The 4,401-nt window shown below is 42.3% G+C and overlaps 1 protein-coding gene across 1 annotated transcript in view; it reads left to right on the top strand.

Moving 5' to 3' along the window:
* CCDC85A (coiled-coil domain containing 85A) overlaps nucleotides 1-4,401 on the top strand; it is a 67,397-nt gene that overhangs the window by 3,076 nt on the left and 59,920 nt on the right. The window contains exon 3 of the mRNA XM_017745228.1: nucleotides 4-635. Coding sequence (XP_017600717.1) covers nucleotides 4-635 — 632 coding nt within the window. The remainder of the gene's footprint in view (nucleotides 1-3; nucleotides 636-4,401) is intronic.

Here is a 4,401-nt window from a genome sequence, read left to right as displayed (position 1 = left end):
CGACAGCCAGGTCACCCTCTGCCAGCTGACTGCCACCAGCGCGTACATCAGAGATGTTGGGGATGGCAGCAGCACTTCCAGCACAGGGAGCACAGACAGCCCAGACCATCATAAACACCACCCAAGCACCAGTCCAGAACACCTGCAAAAACCTCGGGGGGAAGGAAGCCCTGAGCACCAGAAACACAGGAGTATCAGCCCAGAGCACCTGCAGAAGCCCAGGGGTTCTGGCAGTCCTGATCATCACCTGAAAGGGCCGAGCCCTGAGCATCACAAAACCATTGTCAAAGTACCTGAACAACAAAAGCACAGCAGCAGCAGTCCAGAAACTATCCCAAAGCACGTTTTGAGTAGTAGCCCTGAACACTTTCAAAAGCAGAGGCCTGGTGGTAGCCCTGAGCATCAAAAGCACAGCGGTGGCAGCCCAGATCACCTTCAAAAGCACACGCCGAGTGGAAGTACAGAGCACCTGCACAAGGTGAGGGGTACGAGCCCGGAGCATCTCAAACAACACTATGGAGGGAGCCCAGAGCACCTCAAACACCTCAGCGGAGGCAGCAGAGAAGGTACCCTCAGGAGACAAGTGACAGATGAGCTGTCCCCTCACCACAGGAGTTTGTACAACGGAATGAATGGTGGGTCAATACTTGTAGCAAAAGCTCACTTTGAAAATTGCTAAGGTAGTTTCAGTGCTGTTTCAGCTATTTCTGCGGCAGGAATGAGGTTTGATGTGAAAGGAAAGGCAATGAGTCTGGTGTCAGCATTATTCCTTTAGTGATTTAATTGGAGTACACCTGTTTGTCCATCCAGCAGGATGGATGTGGGGTAGATTAAAGAAGTAGGGGAAAAGTGCATTTGAGTGTTGGTGTAAGGTATCAAGGAGGAACTCTTGGCCCTGACCCTGCTCTGTGGTTGGTAGATGTAAACTGTTTGTCCCTAGGTGGATTTCTATTTGCATAAGAGAGGAATTGCACTATGTTTCTTGTCCTGCCTGTATCTGAGTCAGCAGAGTAGAGGTGAGTGTCTCCAATTTCATTTCCACCTTCCTAATCTACCTTGTCTGTAGCTTTAAAGATTTTAAAATTTCCTGTTTATTGATTGAAGGCTTCTTATGTCCTTTTCCATAAACTTTGGAAAAGATCCTGGATGAAGAGTAGGCTCAATAGAAATGAATGTGATAGCTCCTAAAGCTTTTCAAAGCTTTGAGTTTGCATATTTTTATTCATAACAAATTAAAAATTTAGGAAGATCAGAAGGGGTTTCTTTGCTGTTGTTACTGCTGCCTTTTAGAAAGGTTTCCAATAAACATGCCTTGTTTTTAAGAGCTGTGTATCCTCCCTGACGGAAATAAATTACTTGTCTTAGGAGAGTCACAGTGTAAGTATTTTGTTATTTGGAAAGCTACAAAGTTCAAACATCCTACTCTGCTGTAGAAATAGCTCTTTTTAGACTTAGCAGAATTCCCATAGCCTCCTGCCTTTTATTTCTTCCATGTGCCTTGGGATGTTTTCATGAAGGAAATTAGTGTCCTAGTTAAAAACCCTTTTCTCAGACCTTCACACAGGTTTGAAGTCAAGCTCTACAGAAAGTGATGATTTGGCCTTAGCAAATGGTCTTGGATGGAGTTCATGTGTGTCCATTTCATAAGCAGCTGTGTGCAGCTGTGTTGGCATCAGTGGAAGTGACCACTTGTTGGATCTGCTTGTGAGATGGGTGCCTTTGTCACACTGGTCCAGTTACCTGTTGGGATTAACTTGCAGAATGCCTTCAGTTAACCCCTCTCTGCAGGGGCAAATCCACATTGTTTTCAGTGAAATGTGTATTGTTGACAGGACTGGCCAACCCCAACATGGTAAGTGTAGAGACTCCTCTTTTTAATGATCTTAAAATGATTAATAAGGTGAGTGTGTGACAAATACGTGAAGATGTGTAATACAGAAGTTATTCAAGTTGGTCTTGCACAACTTCCATTAAATGCTGTATTTCTTTCTCCATTCAGTTCTTCCTGGTTACAGTTAACCTTCTGTAAGTAGCATGAAATCTGGAACCAGACTTCCTAAAAAGGACTTGTTTCTTGCACCCATGATGTTCATCAGTCCATCACAGGTTGTGTAGGAAGGTGACCTAAGGTTTTAAATGTCTTTTTAAAACTCACAGGGGAGGGAAGATATGGTTTTTCTGCTGCCAGCACTGTAGGCTTTCTGTTTGGTTTTTGTTTGTTTTTTTTTTTTTTTCCCCCCCAAGTAGCCTTGTTAAGAAGCATATTCCTGACAGTGCAGTGAAAGCAGTTATTACTTTATTCCTGAGTTGACTGGTATCCTTTGTGCAGCATATTTCAGCTGTCAGAAGTTTGGACTCAGGCCACAAGGTGCTGGAGAGGGCAGCTGGTGCTTTGGGAGGTTCTTTATTGACTTTAATCAGAGCTTTGCCTGCCCTGTGCTTTATATAATCACTTTTACAGAGAAGTTCTCTTTGGTTTGACAACTTCTCTCACCAGAAAGTTGTCAAACCTCTCTTCTTTCAAATTTATGTAATTTGATGCAAGCTTGAGGTTTAATTCTGACATCTGTCTGACCTTGATCAAACTTGGTAAAACTCTTGACAGCTCTGCTGTGAAGAGTTTTTAAACTTCAGGGAAATACTTGGTCTTCATGGCAAAGCTGAACCCTTCTGGATTTATTTTGTGTTATTTTGTGTTTTGATTTTGTCAGCTACTGTAAAGTTGTGGGGAACAGTTAATACGGAAGTGGTAGAAGTGCTGGCCATTATCATTTGCTATTGTTGTGAAAGTAATGGGTAAGTCTTAATTTGCGTGTTCTGTGTGTACCTGACCCTGCCAGCTGAATGTAGGTGATAAAAGTCCTGATCTTGTTGTAAGGAATGCTGACATTGTGACAGTGGGAGTTAGGAAATGGCCTGAAAACATGGCCCTAAACTCTGATGAGCAATACAAAAGGACAATATTTTGATTGTGATCCCAAACTCATGCAGTAAGTATATCACATTGGTGCAATCTAGTTTGTTTTCAAATTTGGAGTATCTCTAGCTGGCAGATGTTTGCACATCTGTGTCATGAGTTTGTGGGGCACTTCTAAACTTATTGTAGTTCTTGCAGACTGTCGTGTGAGCAGCAAGAGCGAAGTGTTGGTGACCGTCAGTGGTGAATGGCAGAGACAAACATGTTTTGATATTTAAAGGAGTAAAACAAAGTATTTTAACTAGGTAGTCAGAATTTACCAGAGTCAGTACAAGCCTGTCCCATCTTGGTCTGAACTGGACTCTGAATCGTGTCTGAGAGGAGAAGTTATTCCTCTTCATGATGTCAAACCTCATTCAAAAAGTGCTGTACTCTCTACCTGGAACTGGTGTTCCTAATTGGAAGCATGTTTGTGAACAGCCCAGCTTTACCTGGAGAAATGGGAGCTTAGCAGCTCCCATTTACCTGGATTTGTGATCCTGTCAGCACTTGGTGACCACAGGGAAGCAGTGGATTCCACAGGGTGGTGTTACCTCTCCCAGAACTCGGGCTGTACATAAAGATGTGTGGGATGGATTAGAGAGTTTGCAGGTCTCTGACAAACTGGAGCTGCCGTCAGAGCAGTTGCAGTGTAATATTACAATGCCATCAGAAATGTGATGTGCAGCTGTAGCTGCTTTGCAGGATGTGTTTATGCATTAATCATTGGGGCTTCATGCATGTTTTAAGCTATGCAGGAAGTTACCTCAGCCTCTCCCTCACAGGCACAGCTGAAGGAATAAAGGATGAGGTGATAACATTTCCTTTCATAATTCTTCTCATCTTCTATGGTCAAAGGTTTGATCTTGGTATTTTTTCTTGTATGGCATGTCAGCTTTCATTTATAAGATTTATAACACTTTGAAAAAGCCTTCTACTTCATGGTTCTACATATTTTTCTGAAATGAGTGTCCTCAGCCTTTGGAGTGACAGAAAATGGGATGGGAGAGCTAAGTTTGGCTTGGTGCCTGTTAATTGAAAACGTATGTATTTAATTCTAGAGGTTTTAACCAAGTAAAACATGGCAACAATCTTTTGCTGTAATCACACCAAGATGTTCTGGATAATGAGAACAGAGGTATTTGGGATAGAAAGATTGCTGAAATTAGATGAGAAAATACCAGCAGTAAAAACATTTTGAAGAGAGCATTAATGCAACCTAGAAGAATACATGACAGTTTAGCTCTGACACAGGTATCTGAGGTGTAAGTGCCTCTATAAATTGATCAGCTTCCAGCATTTGCAGTCTAAGTGTTGGTTTTTTAATCTAAGAGATTTATTTTCAACTTTCTATTTTAAGAAGTCCTTTGTTTTGCTCTGAGCTTTGACTTTTGTGTGAAAGGAAGGTATCCAAAGGCTTTCATGTGTGCTTCTTGCTTCCTGCT

This window comes from Corvus brachyrhynchos, unplaced genomic scaffold (assembly GCF_000691975.1).
Source record: "Corvus brachyrhynchos isolate BGI_N302 unplaced genomic scaffold, ASM69197v1 scaffold69, whole genome shotgun sequence".
Lineage (NCBI taxonomy): Eukaryota > Metazoa > Chordata > Aves > Passeriformes > Corvidae > Corvus > Corvus brachyrhynchos.
The sequence above is the reverse complement of the archived record's forward strand: the minus strand, read 5'-3'. Positions and strand labels throughout refer to the sequence as shown.